The sequence below is a fragment of the Danio aesculapii genome, chromosome 1 (genome assembly GCF_903798145.1).
Source record: "Danio aesculapii chromosome 1, fDanAes4.1, whole genome shotgun sequence".
NCBI lineage: Eukaryota > Metazoa > Chordata > Actinopteri > Cypriniformes > Danionidae > Danio > Danio aesculapii.
Genome location: NC_079435.1, coordinates 7071183 through 7091286, shown reverse-complemented (window position 1 = coordinate 7091286; position 20104 = coordinate 7071183). Strand labels below are relative to the sequence as shown.

At 35.1% G+C, this 20104-nt stretch overlaps 1 protein-coding gene across 1 annotated transcript in view; it reads right to left on the bottom strand.

Moving 5' to 3' along the window:
• Nucleotides 1-20104, bottom strand: part of usp34 (ubiquitin specific peptidase 34) — a 102979-nt gene that overhangs the window by 37683 nt on the left and 45192 nt on the right. The window contains exons 20-39 of the mRNA XM_056456449.1: nt 19510-19592; nt 17251-17405; nt 14160-14273; nt 13968-14067; nt 13524-13683; nt 13022-13148; nt 11655-11802; nt 11217-11317; nt 10866-11075; nt 10660-10785; nt 8251-8373; nt 7446-7529; nt 6552-6638; nt 5800-6000; nt 5639-5721; nt 3307-3347; nt 3075-3199; nt 2268-2420; nt 1658-1818; nt 143-380 (exon numbers count right to left, since the gene is read on the bottom strand). Of these exons, the coding sequence (XP_056312424.1) occupies nt 143-380; nt 1658-1818; nt 2268-2420; nt 3075-3199; nt 3307-3347; nt 5639-5721; nt 5800-6000; nt 6552-6638; nt 7446-7529; nt 8251-8373; nt 10660-10785; nt 10866-11075; nt 11217-11317; nt 11655-11802; nt 13022-13148; nt 13524-13683; nt 13968-14067; nt 14160-14273; nt 17251-17405; nt 19510-19592 (2620 nt within the window). The remainder of the gene's footprint in view (nt 1-142; nt 381-1657; nt 1819-2267; nt 2421-3074; nt 3200-3306; nt 3348-5638; nt 5722-5799; nt 6001-6551; nt 6639-7445; nt 7530-8250; nt 8374-10659; nt 10786-10865; nt 11076-11216; nt 11318-11654; nt 11803-13021; nt 13149-13523; nt 13684-13967; nt 14068-14159; nt 14274-17250; nt 17406-19509; nt 19593-20104) is intronic.

Sequence of the window (20104 nt, the reverse complement as noted above, 5' to 3'; positions counted from 1 at the left end):
CATTTTTCAGTTGAGATTACGTCAAACATCGAATAAAAAAAAATGCACATTTCAAAGCACTTCATGGGACCTCTAAAGTGACAGAGCTATTCTTACAGTATATAATAATGATAACATGAGGTTGTAATGCAGAAGAGCAGACCTCCACTAGCAGGTCGTATGCGGCAGCGCGGGCTGCGGGACTCTTGCATTTGGGCTGCTGGCGGTCCTTCAGGCTGGGCAGCAGGAACAGCAGGTCATACGTGTCCCGGAGAAACTCCTGACCTTCCCGAGAGAACTTAAACGGAGGTTTGTGCTTCAGGACGCTGGTGGCCAAACGCAGGAGACCCGTCAGACCGTCGTCCTCGATCGCCCCGTCCTGCTGGTCCAAAATCTCCCGGCTGCGGGAACACAAACACCAGCATGGGAATGAAGTGCGGTGACCTCAAAATGTGTCAGGAAACATACAAGACAAGTCAGATTTTTAAAAATGCCATTTACTGCATTGGTTTAATAAATTCAATTGTTCTCTGATATCTAAATAGTAGGTTTATGGCTTCAGTAAGTAAAATAAATAAATAAATAAATAATTAAAAAGATAATAAATAAACTCACCAGCAATTGTTTTTATTACTCCACAAAATATCCCTTGAATCAGAAGTCCATAATTGACCACAGATAGATCGTGTCATGAATATTAACATCATAAACAATTTGCCATTCTCGTTTTCAAAATAAAAGTCTCACATAGTCAGTAAAACATAAGCTTACAAATAACTAAGGGGGGAAATGATCATGGTTATCTCACTAGAAAACGTTGTGGCTCAAACGCAGCCCAAGACGTGTATATTAATGATCTCAGAGCTACATATGAGGCCGTGTTCTCTTAATAATGACGCTGCTCGTCAGGTCCGGATGAATGACCTAAAGTACATCGAATGATGAGGGTGTGTCCCATGAGTCGCCTAACACTCTGTCTTTACACTCTTGGAATTTACATGAGAACGAGGAAACAATCATGTCTGAGGATCACAATAAGGCTGTTTCTATATATCGATGTCTTATTATTGAACTATGCCTAGATATACACAGATTTTCTTTCTAGGGCACCTTTAAGATCAAAATGTATTATTTAGATTTTTTATGCAATACTTCAGTATTATATGTGATATATTCTTGCACATATACACATATGTATCCATGATTATAAGCGTCCTTGTTATCTACAGAGAGACACTTCAGGCAAAAACACATTTTTTTTCCATGCAACTATCAATATTCTTGAAAAAGTTGACATTGTTTATTAAAGAAAGCATACAAACTACACTATTAAGTGTTTTGCCTTTATTCACACTTTATCATTCAGCCATTTTGAAATGCATTTCAATTACAATGCATATCTTTTGAAAGGATTTTTTTCCACAGATTAACTACAGTAAAACTACAGTTTCAATCATATCATTTTCTGACAGCAAGATTGGTTCCAATAATAGTTTGATTAAATAACACCTTGTTTTTTGACGAAATTAACAAACGTGGACAAAGAGCACCTAGCACCACGTCCATTTTGTCAGACTTTGCAGTCTAGTCCAACTAATAAACTATCTCTGCTTACAGATGTGACTTGGTAATGTGTTTAGATAAAAACGAATGCCGTGTTTTTAGTGTTATAAGTGACCTGCGGATGCAGTCGGCGAGGTGTCTGGCCAGGGCGTCCAGGTCCAGCAGGGTGGTCTGACTGGCGTCTTTCACATGTATATTGTCGATGAGTTTACAGAGCAACCAGAAATATTCCTTACAGCCACTGCGAAACATGGCCTCCTCCTCAAAATCCTCCACCTGACAGCAGAGAATCAGACACAAACATGCACTCATTTAAAGGGACAGCGCGCACAAAAAGTAAATGGGTAAAAAGCATAGTTAACTTATTAAATATATATGTAAAAAGATATTAAATATTTTTTGGAAAATAACGGATTAAAATCTCAAAAAAGTATATAAAATGCTCAGAAAGATCTTAAAAACACATGGAAATGATCATAAAAGTAACAATTAAAATATTATAAAATAAAAAATATATATTAAAAACTATTTCAAGGCATTAATAAATGACACACATAAAATGACCATATTTTAATGTTATTATACAAAAAAAGCTTGTTAAAACAAAAGAAAACAAAGAAACACCAGTATATAACAGACACTAAACTGTCACTAGCTCTGGATTGAAGATGTGTGTGTGTGTGTGTGTGTGTGTGTGTGTGTGTGTGTGTGTGTGTGCGTGTTACCCTCAGTGGTTTGAGTGCTTGTGCGTCTGGCAGGAACTTGAGTAATGTGGACGCGGCGAGCAACAGGAAAGATCTATTGATGGATTCTCCTCCTTCCAGACCCGACAAAGACAGTTTATAGAGACCACTGCACGCCTCCTGACGCACCGCCGTCTACTCACACACACACACAGTTCTGTTAGACAAACAGTATTCCTGGAGCTCAAACTGTACAGCAACAGCAAAGTCAAGTGTTTGGTTCTAAGATCAAATAAAAAATAAAATAATTTAAATTAAAATGAATTAAAATGATATAAACAAAAAGACTATTAAACTAAATAAAAAATTAATAAAATGTAAATAATTAAAATGTAAGAAATAACTATTTGACAACTTTAAATTAAATGAAAGAAAAAAAAATATTTGAAATTAAAATGCTATAAATAAAATACAATTAAATTAAAACAAATAAAGTAATTGTAAACTTATAGTGTGAATAAATAAATAAAAATGCAAAAAATAATTTATTACTTTAAATTAAAATAACATTAAATGTAAAAAAAATAGCAATTTATTTAAAATTAAAATGATATAAATAAAAATCATATTAAATAAAAAAAATGTAAATAAATAAAATAATTAAAATTAAATAGACATATAGTCAAATAAAATAATTAAAATAAAACACAATATTAAATGTAAATAAAAATGTAAATGAAAAAAAATGAAAATAAATGTAAATAAAAATATGATTGAGTTAACAAAATAAACAACTAAAATAAATTGATAACATAAATGAAAAATGATTTAATATGAACATAATTTAACCTCAGGAATGAGCAGCGTGAGCTTCTTCAGCCAGTCGTGCAGATGTTCACTGTCAGCCAGGCTGGATTTGACCAGAGAACAGCAGTGAGCCCAGCTGACCAGCAGCCACATGGAGTAATGCGTCACTGCAGAAACACACAGCATCAGTCAGACTGCACCGCACACGCCATCACTCAAACTGCACTGACAGAGTCAAGAATAATCAGTAGAGAATATTAAATGTGCTCCTCACCCTCATGTCTGGATCTGTGATCTGACTGAGCCTTCAGAACCCTAAATAAACAGAAGACCCAAAGGAAAAACATCTGAAAAATTATAAAGCACTATATATACAGTTGAGGTCAGAATTATTCGCCCCCCTTTTAATTTTTTTTTCTTTTTAAATATTTCCCAAATGATGTTTAACAGAGCAAGGAAATTTTCACAGTATGATTAATAATATTTTTTCTTCTGGAGAAAGTCTTATTTGTTTTATTTCGACAAGAATAAAAGCAGTTCTTAATTTTTTAAACACCATTTTAAGGTCAAAATTATTAGCCAATATTACATTTTTTCGATATTCTACAGCAGTGTTTCCCAACCCTGTTCCTGGAGGCACACCAACAGAACATATTTTGGATGTCTCCCTTATCTGACCCATTAACTTCAGGTGTTGCAGTCTCTTCTGATGCTATGATAAGTTGATTCAGGTGTGTTTGATTAGGGAGAGGTTGAAAATGTGGACTGTCGGTGTGCCTTCAGGAACAGGGTTGGGAAACACTGGTCTACAGAACAAACCATCGTTATACAATAACTTGCCTAATTACCCTAACCCACCTAATTAATCTAATTAACCTAGTTAAGCTTTGAAATGTCACTTTAAGCTGTATAGAAGTGTCTTATAAAATATGTAGTCAAATATTATTTACTGTCATCATGGCAAAGATAAAATAAATCAGTTATTAGAGATGAGTTATTAAAACTATTATGTTTAGAAATGTGTTGAAGAAATCTTCTCCGCTAAACAAAAATTAAGAAAAAAAAAAAACAGGGGGTTAATAATACTGACTTAATTTGTATATAACTATCACTTCACAATCGTTTTATTATTTTTATTCATGAAATTTTTCTTCAGCTTAGTCTCTTTATTTATTAGGGGTCGCCACCACGGAGTGAACCGCCAACTATTTTGGCATATGAGGCAACAGTGCTAACCACTGAGCCACCGTGTCACCTTATTTTTGTATTTTGTTAATAATTGTATCATTATTATTATTACAGATTATTAAAAATTATATATATGCATATAATTAAATTGTACCGTTTTAAAAATAAAATATCACAATATGCATTAGCTTTGGCTTACAAGTCTACAATTTTTAAAATGTCAAATACTTTGGAAGTGGGCATTTATTTCACAGTTTATTTGATTTCTTGTTAAACAATATTCACTTATATATAATAAACACTGCTTTTTATAAGCATTACAGGGCTTGAAACTGCAACCATTTTGGTCGCATATGCACCTGAAATTTTATCTGTGCGACCTCAAAATATATTTGGGAGCATTTGTGCGAATCATAAAATTGTTGGATGCGACCAGTTTTCACAGCAATGTTCACCGCATGCACAGATTTAGGAGACTTTCACGCATTATGCATTTTTGCACCTAAAAACGGCAAACGCAGAGCTCAGGAATAGTTTAAAATGGTTGTCAACTTGCTGCAGTAAACAAAGCCAGCAATTCAAGCTCTTCTTATTGGCCCACTGCGCTAGAACGGAACGCAAATGGATTGGTTAATATCAGCTGTCAATCACAGCTGATTAAAATGATATGAATAAAAATCTTATTAAATTTTAAAAAATTTAAATAAATAAAATAATTAAACCTAAATAGACATATACTCGATTAAAATTAGATATTATTAATTAATTAAAATAAAACACAATATTAAATGTAAATAAAATATAAATAAATTAAAATGAAAATAAATGTAAATAAAAATATGAATGAGTTAACAAAATAAACAACTAAAATAAATTGATAACATCACTCAGTTCAGATGACAGAGAGTTACAACCGCGAAAATGTAAAGGTCTGGATACGAGAGAATGAAAACAACACTGACAGTTGTAGTTTTAGAAACCACCTAAAGTTACAAATAATGGCACATCTGATTACTGATCATGTGTTGAATGTTAATCCACCATTTAAACTTTTCGAAGAGTGGATAAAAGACTTCCAGTGGGTTAAAGTCCGCTATGAAAATAACCAAAGCACCGTAAAGCCGGTGGAACAGAGTTCAGGTAACAGTGTTTGCCACATCTACACATTTTAAGCGCATGCAGAGTTCTTGTTTGTGAGTTTGTTTGTCATTAGTGTTCATTTCAAATGCAATAAATCAGTTAATATAAAACATGTAGTAACTGTGCTCATAATTATTTGTGGGTGCGACTAAATTTTGTCTGGTGCGCCTACATTTTTAAAGTCAGGAGCACTGGGTGCTACCAAGAAAAAAGGTTAATTTCGAGCCCTGCATTACTAAAGATACTTTTGTGCAAAAATAAATTTAGTGTTTGCTGACCTGTGTGCCAGATTGTCGTATGTGTAGGCCACGTTAATGAGCCTCTGGATGAGGTTGGTTCCTTGAACGAGGCTTAAAAAAACCTGACGGAGAACAGAAAGATGTCAAAATTAGCAGTAGCACACGCACACAGATTACAGCGCAGCAGTTTCACGCCATACCTCAGTGAGTCGAGGTATATGCAGGCCCTTCCCATGATCCCCGGCGGTTTTGCGGGACTTCCCAGGCCACGCTCTCTTCCTCTGTGTGTCTGTGAGGCCAGACCAGGCGAAAACGTCATGATAGGCCAAATCTAGATCAGCCGGATCCACCGCAAACTGACAGATCAGCTTCAGCAGACATGCCAGACAATCCAGCAGCCACTGCGGGCGCACACACACACACACACGAGAAGAGATTAACACACACACTATAGGCAAAAACTGCCTGTCAATTTGGGTTTCTTTGCCTTTTAATAAAATATTTGGTTTAATGTAATAAACAAAAACACTTTTAAAGGGGTCTTTAGACAGACGATGTCCAGATGTTCCAGCATTTGTCTACATAAACATTCACTTTATGGATGTAAATTGCCAGATAATATACAAAATAAGTTTTTTAATAGTATTTTCACAATATAGTCTGAATTTTAAAAGAAATGCTTTAAACGGATACCCAAAATCAAGAAACTTTGAACCTATCTATACTGTTTTCTTTAGAAGTGTATGCAAATTAGATCATTTTAATGAAATAATGCCTCATTTAAAAACAACATTCATTAAAAAAAAATCATAATGTAACTAAATCAACCTGGTGATGAATATTAGTTCATTACTTCTACTCCTTTCCCCTACAGGATATTCATAGATGTTCAGTCAGCTTCAACTTTAAGGTCAACAGAAAAAAGAAAGAATATAAAGCCCTCAGTGCTCACCACTGTCCAGGATTCTTGTTCTTTTGGCTCCAAGATTGCAGAGTTAAAAATGTCCAGCAGAAGCTGAAGACCTCCAGATGACACAAACTACAGGAGAAAAACCACAAGTGTGTCATTCAAAAGCAAACATTAAGCACAAAACATACCATTAGGGATGGCAAAAGTATTGAGTTCAGTAGTGAAGATTTAAAAGCGTCCAATTTACGCTACCATTTGAGCGCTGTTCAGCACATTCTTAAACATTATATAATTATAAATTTGTGTGTTCTGGACTATGAAATAAAATCAAATGTAAAAAATATTAGTTTAATTAAAATTAAAAAGAAAATTAATAAAATAAAACCATGCATGAACCGTCTGTGGAATAAAAATGTAAAAAAAAAAAAGTTATTTTATTTAATTTTAAAATAAAATAAAATGTAAATAAATTTATTAAATAATTTAGATAAAATAAATAAAATAAAAACTTCATTAGTTTTAATTAAAATAAAATAAAAAAATGTAAAAAAACATTTTTAATAAATTAAAATGCTTAAAGTAAAATACAATTCAATAAAAATAAATAAAAAAATTTAAATCAATATAAACGTAAATAAAATTAATACTTATTTTTAAAAATTGCATTCATTTCTGTTGGGAACTGAACATAATATCCAATCAGATGTGTTAAAGAATTTGCTTAAAAGCACTCAAATGTTAGCGGGAAGTGGACGTTTTTAAAATATCAGTACCGATTGGTAACTGATACTTTTGACTTTTCACAGTCTAGAACACGCACATTTATAACAACAAATAACATCAGAACTTTACAAAAAAACTCTGCATTTGGAGTTTAACAGAGTCTATTTAATCTGAACAATAGCAACAGATGAGTTTTCTCAGAAGTGTTTGTACCTTGCAGCTCCATGTGTTCTTGCTGTTCTCGATCTGCTCCTCACTGGAGTCATCAGAGTCTGGATACAGATCGCTGTAACTGCCCTGAAACACACACACACACACACACACGTTTAAGAGAAAGCACATGGGAAAGATGATATGAGAGTAATTCTACATGTGTACTGTGAACTAGGGATGTGCAATCTGATGATACATACATCATATGGACAAAACAAGTCTTTTTTATTATATATTATGCTGTGTCATTTATATCGTGGTGTCATAAGAATACATTGTTTATGGTAATATTTTTTCATAATTTATATGAGCATAATTTACATAATTTATAAATATAATTTATATTTTTCATAATTTATAAGGGATGCAGACAGAAACATGAATAACAGCAGCATGAGAAAGTTGCAATACTGAAAGTACAATGATTACATTTTGTATTTTATTTATCAATATTTTTATTTTTGATATTTATGTTAGCAATCATTAGTTTAAGAGTTTTTTTTATTTCATTAATATTTATTTTAGATTTATTTTTCTTTCTATTTTCTTTTTTATTTATATAGTTCTAAATAAAGTGAGAAATATTATCACAAAGTATCATATTATCAAATCTTATATGAATGAGCAGATTTCTGAAAATACACTTTGAAATGTATAAAAAAAAATTCTCCTTTAAATGTGGTCAATATATATATAAACTACTAATTGATTGAATGTACAGACACGGTCGTGATATAAATCATTATCAGCAAATGAGACGACTTGTATCATGATATGAGACTTTTGTCATATCGCCCAGCTCTACCGTGGACTCGCGGTGAATCCTGCGGTTGGGTTTTCCGAGAGCCTCGATGATTTCTAAAGCGTAGAGCAGCTTATGAGGACTCTTGATCCTCAGCAGATCCTTCCAGCACAAACCGTCTGATCCCTGAAGCAGAAACACAGACAGAACGTTAGAAGGACTGAAAAATGCGTTACTTAAAAATAGTAATAACACTTTAAAATGAATAATAAAAACTTTAAAATGATAAAATATTACAATATTAAAAGTTTAAACTGAAACATTAGAAACAAATCAGAACAAGCAAATGTTAAAATGACATAGTTAGACAGAACAATGAATTGAAGAACAGACGGAAACGGCAGAATGAGGGAATGATGAAATGTAAAAAGGCTTTAACATCAAAACGTTACATTGAATGATAGAATTATAGAATGATAAATAGAACAACAGATAAACAGAACCATAGATAGAATTATAGAACAATAGAATGATAGATGAATAATAGAACAAACTACAGCTAGATAAAATGACAGACTTATGATAGACAGATATACAAACACAACGATAGATAGAGCGAACACTAGATCGTCAGACAGACAAATGCACAACAGATACACAGAACCATAGACAAAAAGATTGGTAGATAGAACAATAGACAGAACGATAGAATGAACAACAGACAGACATACAGACAGATACACTAAACCATAGACAAAGATGGATCAATAGAAATATGAATAGAACATTAAATAGAACGATAGATAGAATGATAAAACTATAGAACGACTGATGGAACAAACAATAGAATAAACGATTAAACTATAGAATTAACAAAAAACAAACAATAGACAATGATATAATGATTGATCGATTGATAGAACTGTAGAATGAACAACAGAAAAAAACAATAGAATGATAGAACGAATGATAGAACAAACAATAGAATAAGAGAATAATCAATAGAATTAGAACGAATGGGAACAAACGATAGATTGATAGAACAAACGATAGAACGAGCAACAGAACGATGGATGGATGGATGAAACGATAGATAGAAAGATGTAAACATGGATGGATGTAATGATGGATGGCTGGAACAATAGACAGATGAAACGATGGATGCATGGATGGAACGATAAATAGAAAGATGTAACAATAAATGGATGTAACGGTGGATGGATATGATGAAACGATAGATGAAACAATGGATGGATGGAACGATGGATGGAATGATAGATAGAAAGATGGAATGATGCATTAAGTAACGATGGATGGATGGATGGATGGATGGAACGATAGATAGAAAGATGTAACGATGGATGGATGTACGGATGGATGGATGGATGGAACGATAGAAAGATGGATAGATGGAACGATGGATGGATGGTTGGAATGATAGAAAGATGAAACAATGGATAGATGGAATGATGGATGGAACAATAGACAGAAAGATGGAACAATGGATGTATGTAACAATGGATGGATGGATGGATGGATGGAACGACAGATAGAAAGATGGAACGATGGATGGATGGATGGAATGATAGATAGAAAGATGTAACGATGGATGGATGGAACGATACATAGAAAGATGAAATGATGGATGGATGTAACAAAGGATGGACGGATGTAACGATGGATGGATGGAAAGATGGAACAATAGATAGAAAGATGGAACAATGGATGTATGTAACAATGGATGGACGGATGGATGGATGGAACGACAGATAGAAAGATGGAACGATGGATGGATGGATGGATGGATGGATGGATGGATGGAATGATAGATAGAAAGATGGAACGATGGATGGATGGAACGATACATAGAAAGATGAAATGATGGATGGATGTAACAAAGGATGGACGGATGTAACGATGGATGGATAGATGGAAAGATGGAACAATAGATAGAAAGATGGAACAATGGATGTACAGTATGTAACAATGGATGGATGGATGGAACGACAGATAGAAAGATGGAACTATGGATGGATGGATGGAATGATAGATAGAAAGATGTAACGATGGATGGATGGAATGATAAATAGAAAGATGAAATGATGGATGGATGTAACAAAGGATGGACGGATGAAACGATGGATGGATGGAAAGATGGAACGATAGATAGAAAGATGAAACCATGAATGGATGGATGGAACGATAGATAGATAGATAGATAGATAGATAGATAGATAGATAGATAGATAGATAGATAGATAGATAGATAGATAGATAGATAGATAGATAGATAGATAGATAGATAGATAGATAGAACGACAGAACGATAAATAGATAGATAGATAGATAGATAGATAGATAGATAGATAGATAGATAGATAGATAGATAGATAGATAGATAGATAGATAGATAGATAGATAGATAGATAGATAGATAGATAGATAGATAGATAGAGTAGTCATGTGACTGACCGTTTCATCAGAGATGTTCTGGAAGGCCTGGAGCATGCTGGGACATGTAGGCAAAAGCATGAGCAGCTCCCAGACTCTGCGGGAGAGATTCTCAGCATGGAGATGCAGCTCCTCACAGCGAATGCTCTGCAGGACGAAGCACACTGATTAAACACTGCTTGCACTCACTGTGGAGCGGCTCTGAGGTGCAAGGCAGGAGGCTTTACCTCAGTGCTGTGCTGGGGTCTATCAGGGCCGGGTGGTTTGAAGCAGGCCAGCATCTCCAGCAGGTCGAACAGTGTGGTGAGATGTGGCTCCTGCAGCAGCAGCAGCATGGGGATGTGCTCTTTCTGAGGCGGCGGCAGACACGACGCTGGCAGTTGGACACCCTCACCCTTTCTCTCCCTCCGTGGAGCACCCAGAGATACAAACACCATCTGACAGCACACAGGAGAGAGTTTTAGGGCCGCCACACACCAAGCCGATATCAAACAACTGTAACCAACGAAATCTAACTGTGTGGACACCTAAAGGTTTTATTTTGAGTGTCTGTGTGAATGTGGATTTGAGGATGTTACCTGCATGTCCTTGAAGCCGAGCTCATGAAGTGTCTTCTCATCGTAGTCGGTGGTCAGCTCGTGTCCTGATGAGATCATACGCACCGGACCCATGAGACCACCTGCAAAAACGGAGAAAAAAAATCAGCTGCATGGGACCAATGTAAAATACGGTATACTCATCAGAGAAAACAGAAATCACTGATGTGCAACTTGCTTTTAAACAACTGTAGCGGATAGTACCACTTTACAAATTTGATTGCATCAGCAAAAACTAATTGAATGTTTATTCATCAGTAGTGTTAGTGATATTCTTTTGTGTGCATGTTAAGTAAAGTGAGGTCATGCTTGTGTTCATATCAGTTACTGCTTAATGACTAAGAAAAACGTGGGTCCCAGAACTAAACAATTAGAGAACCACTGCACTACAATGTGTCTGTTCTCTCTCTCTGTGTGTACCTGGGAAGTCCTGCTGGCGACTGGTTTGGCCGAATTCCTGCAGCTGTGCCTGCTGACTGAGCTGATCCTTCTGTAGGTTCTCATACCAGTGAGTGACCTCTGCCCTCAAGTCAGCCACCTGATCACTGGGGTACATCTCAATGGTCATCTGCACACACACACAAAAAAAAATTTGGCTTTAAATGTTTACTCTTTTAGCACAATTTAGAATTCAGAAATTACATACAAATACAAAAGCAAGTGTTTTTTTCCCTCAAAATTGTAGACTAAAACCTCACAATTTACACTTCTCAAAAATCTAGACTAAAATCGTACAATTCAGACTTTTTTTTACTCCAAAATCTAGACTAAAATCTTGCAATTTAGCCTTTTTTCCTCAAAAATCCAGACTAAAATCTCACAATTTAGCCTTTTTTCCTCAAAAATCCAGACTAAAATCTCACAATTTAGCCTTTTTTCTCAAAAGTCTACACTAAAATCTCACAATTTAGCCTTTTTTCTCAAAAGTCTACACTAAAATCTCTCAATTTAGCCTTTTTCCCTCAAAAATCTAGACTAAAATCTCATAATTTAGACCTTTTTTTCCTCAAAAATCTAGACTAAAATCTCATAATTCAGACGTTCTCTCAAAATTCTAGACTAAAATCTAGCAATTTAGACTTTTATCAAAAAATCCAGACTAAAAGCTCAAAATTTAGCCCTTTTTCTCAAAAGTCTACACTAAAATCTCTCAATTTAGATTTTTTTCCTCAAAATTCTAGACTAAAATCTCACAATTTAGACCTTTTTTTCTCAAAAAGCTAGACTAAAATCTCATAATTTAGATGTTCTCTCAAAATTCTAGACTAAAATCTCACAAAATTTAGCCTTTTTTCTCAAAGATCTACACTAAAATCTCACAATTTAGATTTTTTTTCTCAAAATTCTAGACTAAAATCTCACAATTTAGATTTTTTTTCCTCAAAATTCTAGACTAAAATCTCACAATTTAGCCTTTTTTCTCAAAATTCTACACTAAAATCTCACAATTTAGCCTTTTTTCCTCAAAATTCTAGGCTAAAATATAAACTAAAATCTTATAATTTAGACTTTTTATCTCTCAAAATTCTAGACTAAAATCTCACAATTTAGACTTTTTTTTCAAAGTCTTGTACTTACATTGTGCAATTTTGACTTAATTTATTAACAATTTACAATTACAATTTTACCATTTTTTAAAAATGTTCTTGGAAATCTAGGCTAAATCTTTTAGTCTAAATCCAGACTAAAATGTTTGACAAAAACATCACAATCACATTTTTTTTATTCAGTAACACCAAAACCACATACACTACATATACTAGCGATCAACACAACAATAGATGTACCTTGTCGGGCAGTCCTGCAGGCTGGCACACGATTCTGAGCGGCAGAGACTGTTTATCACTGAGAGCTTTCAGATGACTGCTGATGCCTGTTCCCTCGATCTGCCACTGCCGCAGGTGATACGCAAACCTGAACACACACACATTTTTGTAATTACGAGGACTCTCTATAGTCATGATAAAAATAACCTACGCTTAATTTAAGGCTTTACCCTACCCGCTAAAGCCAACCCGCAAATTTTGAAAGTGAAAGTTATGACAATTATGATTTTAAACAGTTTTAAACCCCTCATAGACCAGCTCAACAGTGTAATACCCAGATCATACTACAAATTTGTGTCCTCATAAACCACATAATCCAAAATGGACACACACACACACACACAACAGATCGCTGGGCAGCCTGAGTTAATGACAGGGTTTTTTAAACATGTAAATGTAAACATATTTTTCAATACACACATGTCCATTTCTGCTTTGATTGTGTTGCGGTGGGTGTGTGTACCTGCGTCTGAAGGCCTCCAGGTGTGTTTTGAGCAGCAGCAGGCCTCTCTCGATGATGGTCAGGCTGGAGTGAGCGTCTTTCTCCAGGTTAGCAGACGCCATCATCAAGCTCTCCATACACTTACTGATAAACTCCTGCTCCTTCTCAAGACCCGTTTTACCTGCGCTCACACACACACATTAGTAACTACACCGCATTACACACACACAGTTATTCGGCCATCATAAACTCCACTGGAAGAGACTGGATGTATGTCTGTCTGTCTGTCTGTCTGTCTATGTATCTATCCATCCCGTCACTAACTTAATCAAATTAATTAACCATTTACTAAAAAACTGAGAGATTATACAACTGTAAGTGTAAAGTGGATAATTAAAAAAGCACAATAATACATATTATAATACAATAATATACATATATATATGTGTGTGTGTGTGTACTGACCGCTGATGTAATAGGAGTTGATATACTGGATAGCAGCGCGGCTGATGTCCGCAGACTGAGCCCTCAGCGCGATTCCCCACAGCTGATCCATACCACACAACTACACACACACACAGATGAGACACACAGAAAATGGTCAGAAAGATCACACTGACACAAAGCAGACAGAAGTAAAGCAGTGATGGAGCAAACCTCGCAGTTGGAGCTGCTGTCGTAGGCGCTGGTGGCCAGACGGGCCAGATTACACAGATGCTGGAACAAGTTGAGTCCCGTCATACTGATGGTCTCCGGCTTCAGCTGAGGCATCTGACGGAGACCGAGAGTGATTTAAAATTCACCCTGTACTTTATTTCCCATTTATTTATTTTCTTAGGCAAAAAAATAAAAATATGTACAAGTAGAAGAATAATAGGCTATTATCATAAAAATAAACTCAGTAGCTATGTGCCAGTGGCTATGTTTCCATCCAAAACTGCAAAAAAAAAAACTGGATTGAGTAAAACATCTGCAAAAAAGCCAGAGTTTACATCTGATAAGTCAAAGAGAACAAAACGTCTCTGCCTGATAAACTGGTGCCAAATATCAGACAGAAAAATTTACTTTAGTGAGGAAGGAGAAGCCACTGTGGGCCTTATTTTTTCTGTAATAAATGAGTTGCACCTCAGAAGGCGCAATGTGAATGCAATGAGTTTGCTTTTGGAGGCGTGAGACACTCTTTGGGAGAGCAGACAGATTCTCAAGACAGTTCTGAAGGAAATAATAATACAATAATAATAATAATCATAATAATATTAATATAAAATAAAATAATAGTGAACCACTGTGATGACAGATTTTGGATTAGGGATTTTAGAAATGAGCAAAACAACATTTCAGATGTTTTATGTGCTAGAAATGCTGGTTTATCAATTAATGCAATAATGCAATTAATGAATTACACACATTTCTATAGTCACATGATCTGTTCAAACTAAATTTTAATGTGTATGCTGGAATTTATTAATATTTCTAAACGTAAAATGTTTATCCTGCTTAGTTGTGCACATACTTTTATTAATCACAATTTACCCAAATCTTTGCATTTAATTTAAGCAATGTTCTAAAATTCACAAAGTTAAAGTCAGAATTATTAACCCCCCTGAATTATTATCCGCCTTTGTTTATTTTTTCCCCCATTTCATTTTAACAGATTTTTTTCAACAAGTTTTTAAACATGATAGTTTTATGTTCTAATAACTGATTTATTTTATCTCTGCCATGATGACAGTAAATAATATTTGACTAGATATTTTTCAAGACACTTCTATACAGCTTAAAGTGACACTGAAAGGCTTAACTAGGTTAATTAGGTTAACTAGGCAGGTCAGGGTAATTAGGCAAGTTATTGTATAACGATGGTTTGTTCTGTAGACTATCGAAAAAATATAGCTTAAAGGGGTTAATAATTTTGTCCTTAAAATGATTTTAAAAAAATTAGGAACTGCTGTAATTCTAGCCAAAGTAAAACAAATAAGACTTTCTCCAGAAGAAAAAATATTATCAGACATACTGTGAAAATGTCCTTGCTCTGTTAAACATCATTTAGAAAATATTTAAAAATGGTGAAAAAAAAAAATTCAAAGGAGAGCTAATAACTCTGACTTCAACTGTACAAATAGGTGGAGGGAAACACAGCTAGTGAATGTTCATGACCTGTTATTTATCTATGCTAGAGACCAATAAGTCTAACCAGATTACTTTTTTTATTCATAAGATTCTACACAAAATACAGCAAATCGAAACCAAATCAAGAAAAGCAGGAGTTGAGTAATGTAATAGTACAATAACACGATCAATTTAACATAAACAATAAATAAAGAAATATAGTTCCATAAAATCTTGGTCATCCACACACATACAGTTGAAGTCAGAATTATTAGCCCCCCTGAATTATTAGCCACCTTGTTCATTTTTTTTTCCGCAAAAAGATTTTCTCAACACATTTCTAAACATAATAGTTTGTTCTGTAGACTATCGAGAAAAAAAATAGCTCAAAGGGCTAATAATTTTGTCCCTAAAATGGCTTTAAAAAAATAAAAAATTCTTGCTCTGTTAAATATCACTTGGGAAATAAAAAGAAAAAAGGAGGAAAAAAGGAGGTGGGTTTGGTCAAACAATTCTGACTTCTCCTGTATATACAAATTAATATAAGAAAATTATATTCACAATTAAGTTGATTGATAATACATAACGTTAAACCCTTGAGCGCTGTTGGGGATGTTTTCATCCACTCTGGGGGGATTTTGAGGTTTAATTTGGCCACAATTTTCTCTGCGTTTCACCGAATGGAAGGATTTTTGGTGATAATATAAAGTGAGGAAAATAAGTATTGAACACATCATGTTTTTTTCCTGGGAATAATAAAACAAAACAAAAAAGATGACAAAAAATGAGTTGTGTGTAATAACAATAAAACAACAAGGAGAAAGTGTTGAACTACTGTAACGTATTTAATACTTTATATTAAAGGCTTTTTTGGTGATGGCAGCTTAAAGACGCCTCTCATATGGAGAATGAAGTCACATGCATTGCTCAGGTGTGAGTTTCTCACAGACTTCAACAGAGTGTCAAAATCTTGATGGTTCTGTGGGTCTCGTCTATCAAATCTGAGCTTTATTTTGTATTTTCAACTGGATTCAAGTCAGGTGATTGGTCGGGCCATTCCACAAGATTATTTTCTTTCTCTGAATGCCTTTGACAGGTTCCTTGGCTGTGTTTTGGACTGAAGCAGCAAATATTCATTCACACCAACGAAAGGCAGAGAAGTGCTGAAGAACTACTGAGAGATTTCAGCTGCTGTCTGGGCTTTCACTGCCTTTCTACACCTCCCTTTCTTCATGTGTTCAATACTTTTCATTTTATTGTCATTCATTTTATTGCACATAACTTCATTTATAAACTAATTAGATTTGATTTCTTTATATATATGGATTTCTTTTGTAGTTACTAACATCTGGGCAAAATTTCAAGTCAACAGTAGCTTTAGAAATACATTTTCTGAGAAAAAAGGTGACATGGTGAATACTTATTTTCCCCGTTGTATTTTAAAATAATAAATATTTTGACACTTTTAATAAAACATGACAAAAAATGACAAATTTGATCTCTTCCCAACAGAAAAAAACACCAACAACCAAAAATGCATGATTATATGGTGTCATGGCTTTGCAATCAAGGAATGTCATCATAATGGAAGTCAATAGAAAGGGTAGTCAATTTGAACAATACAATTCAATATCCAGACCTTCTCCAGGAAAAGATGCTTGTATGTCTCCATGCCCATGGCGTGCTGGTCTTTACTGCGGACCTGGTTGAGGAACCAGTGCAGGGCGTCATCGTAACACTCAGAGTCCTCCACTAGACAATGCCAGAGGATGTCCACCTGCTCCAGACTCAATCCTGACACACAAACACAGAAGATTCATATCGATAAAGAGCAAATCTCACATGCAGCGCTCTGTGTGAGAGATGAATATGTAGTGCAAATAGAGTAAAAGTATAAGTTTACACTCCAAGTATGAGTAAAAAACCTTTCTATAAGTTAGACTGTGAAAATGATGCCACCTTATACACCGCACATTTAAAAATATAGCTTACATTTTCGTTTAAAGGGGGCTATAATGCCTGTTTTTACACAGTAATATAATGTCTCTAGTGTGTGTGTGTGTGTGTGACGTTTCAGCTCGAAACATCACACAAATAATGTTTTATAACTCTTTGAAACTGACCCTTTTAGGCTTTGATCCAAATTGTGTCTTTTTGGTGACTGTCGCTTTAAATTCAAATGAGTCTGTGCTCTTATCAGAAGAGGGCGGAGCTACAAATGCCTATCCATCAGCATAGTGGCAGATTCAAAAACAGGACTAATGTTATCTGTTTGATAAACTAAATATTTACAAAAGAAGTGTCTCAAAAGGCAGTCTAAGCACTCCACTGATCATTTATGCATCCTAAAACTCTATAAAAAGCTTAGGCTGTGCCAAAACCGCATACTTCCATACTATATAGCACGCTAAAATCAGTATGCAAGCTGAGTAGTATGTTCGAATTCATAGAATTCGAAAATCAGTATGCCAGAAGTACGCGGATGACCTACTACTCTGAAATGTGCATCCCATGCACGCTGCACTATCCCATGATGCCCTGAGAGAGAATTCATGAATGGGACGGAAGCGACACAACTGACGCAGGTATGTCACGTGACCATGACAAAATGGCGGATGTAGTACGTCCGAATTCCATTCATACTTCTCACATTCATAAAGTATTGATCATAAGCTGCGTCCCAAATCGCATACTTATGCACTATTCTACGCCATTTTGTAGTATAAATAGTGTAAGTAATGCGTTCACACTGAAAACTCTAAAAATATTAAGTGCACTTTAATTACCCGGATGATACACTCATTCAGCCGGTAAAATTAAGTGTTTAATGATGGACACTTCACACACTCAACGACCGCAGCTTTGCTCACGTAGCGGAAGGGGGGGAGCTATCAGGCGCACATGTTGGACTTTATTTATTTTGGATGGTGAAAGCAAAATTCTCAGACGAGAGTGATTATAGCGCCTCCTGGTGGTGAATGCGGCTATACTCATGACAGGTATTATTTGATCGTTTGGTAATTTATTTTACTGATTTGGCAACCGCCAAAAGTCATCAAGGAAACGGTTTGAATTTCCGCTTAGTAAAAAAACATTAGTGCTCCATTTGCGACGACACTACCTACATATACTATGCTGTTGAGTGTGTAAGTGCATGAGTGCATAGTGTATAGTGTGCCATTTGAGACGCAGCTATACTTTTCTAACGGTTGAGTAGTACGTTTACATTCAAATGCAGTACATACTGAGTAGTAGGCGGTTTTGGATGCAGCCAAAGTCTTTCTGAAGCAATTTGATTGAGCAGGAATCATGGGACTGATTATTCTACTTAGCCAATCACCACAGGCAAGACAAAACTAAACATATAAAGCAGTGACTGCAGGATGAGAGAAAATAGCACTAACATTATTCATTCATTCATTCATTCATTCATTCTCCTTCGGCTTAGTCCCTTTATTCATCTGGGGTCGAAACAGTGGATTGAACCGCCAACTTATCCAGCATTTGTTTTAAACAGCGGATGCCCTTCCAGAGGCAAAAATACACACTACGGCCAATGTAGTATATTCAATTCACCTATAGCGCATGTGTTTTGACTGTGGGGAAAACTGGAGCACCCGGAGGAAACCAACACCAACACGGGGAGAACATGCAAACTCCAAAAAGAAATGCCAACTAACCCAGCCGAGACTCGAACCAGCGACCTTCTTGCTGTGAGGCAACAGTGCTAACCACTGAGCCACCGTGTTGCCGCACTAACAATACAATTAAGTACAAGTAATATATTATTCAAACTAATCTGTACAGTACAATTCCTGAGAAGAACTATTTAATTACTAATCCTGTGTATGTGGTGATGTATTATGAAAGCAGAGACTTAAGATGAAGAGACACTCACTGAAGTGATCAGGTGAGCCGAGCGTTGAGAACACACAGGTGAGGAACTGCAGACGCACCTGCACCTCCGCACTGTGACTGTACCTGAAACACACATTACAAAACGTTTAATCATTCAGCATGCACCAAAGGTGGCAGTAAAGATGTCAATATGTTACAGAACAAACCAGAACAAACTATGAACTGTAGCACAATTTCCATAAAAAGCTTAAACATTGATTATAATAAAAACAATTCTTAAGCAGCAAATCAGCATATCATAATTAACTCTGGAGAATCATGTGATTTAAAGTGAAAGGTCACCCAACAATTACAATCCTGTCGTCATTTACACATCCTCCTACACTTGTTTGAGTTTCTGTTAAGCACAAATGAAGATATTTTGAAGAATGTTGGGGGTGGGCTGCCATTGAATTTTTAAAATATATATTTTTTTATTATTTATTTATCATTTTACAATATAACAAACAGCACAATTGACAAAAATAATATTCAGCATTGAGTGGCATCAGATTAGGGCTGTGCAATTAATCGAAAATCCAGTTTCGACTTTGATTTTGGCTTCAAACGATTATAAAAAGCATTAATCGAGATAA